The 2,195-nt window shown below is 53.9% G+C and overlaps 1 protein-coding gene across 1 annotated transcript in view; it reads right to left on the bottom strand.

Moving 5' to 3' along the window:
• Positions 1-653: 653 nt before the first annotated feature.
• The window catches only part of LOC127749698 (homeobox protein goosecoid-like), a 24,637-nt gene continuing 23,095 nt past the window's right edge, over positions 654-2,195 (bottom strand). The window contains exon 4 of the mRNA XM_052268972.1: positions 654-1,979. Within this exon, the coding sequence (XP_052124932.1) occupies positions 1,701-1,979 (279 nt within the window). The 3' untranslated portion in view covers positions 654-1,700. The remainder of the gene's footprint in view (positions 1,980-2,195) is intronic.

Here is a 2,195-nt window from a genome sequence, read left to right as displayed (position 1 = left end):
ATGGCGCTGTGTCACATTTTCCAACGACCAACGATGTGATCACGCAAGCAGTCGTTTTTGCCACAAACTCTTATCTCGTGTTTATCTGGTACACTGGCACTGACATAGAAAACCTACCTATACCAAGCAACGGGATCTAAACGCACGGGCCTTGTCGTCGCTCTATTCTGTTCCGGATTGCGCCCGTACCACCGCAGTTAGACCGTACCGCAGCGCAAGAGCGCGGGCGGGTTGCCTACATACTCCCTCCAGCTCCATGCAGGCACCAATGTGCGCTTTTCCTTTTAAGTTTCCCTAAACTTTCACTCATTTCTAGACCCTTTAAAATGTATATTTGACCTACAGTACTGTATACATATGGCGAATTTGCGCGGGGCCCGAACAAAGTTGCAACTAATTCCCCTGAGTTAGTTTTCATTTTCCCTGATTTCCCTGAGCGCGACAGTATTTCCCCTGTGAATTTTCCAGGTTTTCCAGAGTTATTGTGACAACCGTGGCAAACCAACCAGTGTTCGTAACGCAGTCTATACGGGTAAGACAGATGGCGCGGGCGCGGGGCTTCGGTGCTTTTGCTTTAATCGACTTCGCCACCTCACCGTCCGTCCCAGGACGACGGCATCGGCTTCCTCTGTCCCCCCCATCCGAATTAATAGTACTATAAATAATTACGTATACATTTAAATAATAAACTACTTATCACATTGAGTCACGGTTCGAGGTAAGAAAACAATATAACATAAGAATGCAATAACTCTCTCTTGTGCGGAACATAGATTTTAGCTCTAACATTAAGTATAAATATATCATAGATTTTTTTCTCATCTGATTATGTACAGCTCATAGAACACCACGCAGGAACATTTTACTTTTGTCGTCCAAAAGGCTGTGTCGCAGGACTAAGTTGGGATGCCATTGCGCAGCACCCAAGCCAAATAAGTAAACCATTTGTACAGCTCCCTCCTCTTTTTTTACGAAACAGCAATGGCATGGACGCGTACAATGGCTGGGGGAGTGGATGCCAGAGAAAAGAGCGCCGGCCGAGTGTGGGTGGGCCATGCCTGTAGGCCGCTCTCAAAGCGGGGGATTTATTTTCCTCGCGATCTTCTCTGAGATCAACCCGATTATTGCAAAACATTTTAAATGTCTTTTAAAAAAAAAAATACCTATGTGAGGAATGTGGACGAAAAAAAACTATACTGTCATCGTGGATGCTCTGGAAGCACCCAGCAGCAGTAGCTATAAGGTGCGCGCGGAGGCACTTAGTGGTCACTGCCTGCCTGACCACTACTTGAGCACGTTCGTGATGCTTCCGGCGACACCACTCGGTCGGGTCCGTGTGAGTGTGTCTGTATGCACACTTTCACGCCGCCCGAGTGCCCCGGCCCCGGGGCTTATCGCCCACCGCGGGTATTTATCCACGAGCCAATCAGAGTGCTCGTCCAACACGACGGAAAACACGACGTGAAACACGACAAGAGGCGGACGCGACGCGTTACGCCCTGGGACATGACTAGAGGCAATCGACGCCGCCGACGACACGGCGAGGGGACCGTTGTAACAGCCATCCGAGGAGGAGTGGGTGGGGACGAGCGGAGCCGGCCGCGCGAATGACGCCGCCGATGAGGGATGTGGAGGAGAGTCCCGGTGGGCCGCCGACGATCAGCTCGTCGACGACCACACGTGCGAGGCCCCGGGGGACTCTAGGTGACCTCCAGGTCGGAGAGGTCGTCCTCGTCGCACAGCCCCGAGTGCAGGCCGTGGAGGTCGTGCTGCAGGTGGTCGCCGTGCGGGGTGTCGGCCCGCGGCCCTCCCGGCACGCCGCCCTGCGAGGACACCGTCGAGCCCGCCCCCGCGCCGGGCGGCGCCGCCGCCGCCGCCCCCGACAGGCCGCTCGACGCGTCCTCCGCCATCTTGCGTATCCGCTCCTGCTCCTCGCGCCGCTGCTTGCGCCACTTGGCGCGACGGTTCTTGAACCACACCTGCAACAAGGAAAACAACGATCTGGTCAGCACGATCCAACCACACACAAATACACACACAGAGACAATGGCGTACAATCAAACAACTTCATGACACAGTTTTGTTTGCCCCCGCAGCCGCGGGCAGCGCGTATTCAACATTTTGGGGTTCGGTCGGTTTCAGATTGACAAAAATAATAAAACGATTTCGCCCGCTTGCGCGCAAGTCACGGGGGG

The sequence above is a fragment of the Frankliniella occidentalis genome, unplaced genomic scaffold, assembly GCF_000697945.3.
Source record: "Frankliniella occidentalis isolate FOCC.00 unplaced genomic scaffold, Focc_3.1 Scaffold79, whole genome shotgun sequence".
NCBI classification, from domain to species: Eukaryota; Metazoa; Arthropoda; class Insecta; order Thysanoptera; family Thripidae; genus Frankliniella; species Frankliniella occidentalis.
Note: the sequence above shows the minus strand (reverse complement) of the source record. Positions and strands in the feature narration are given on the sequence as shown.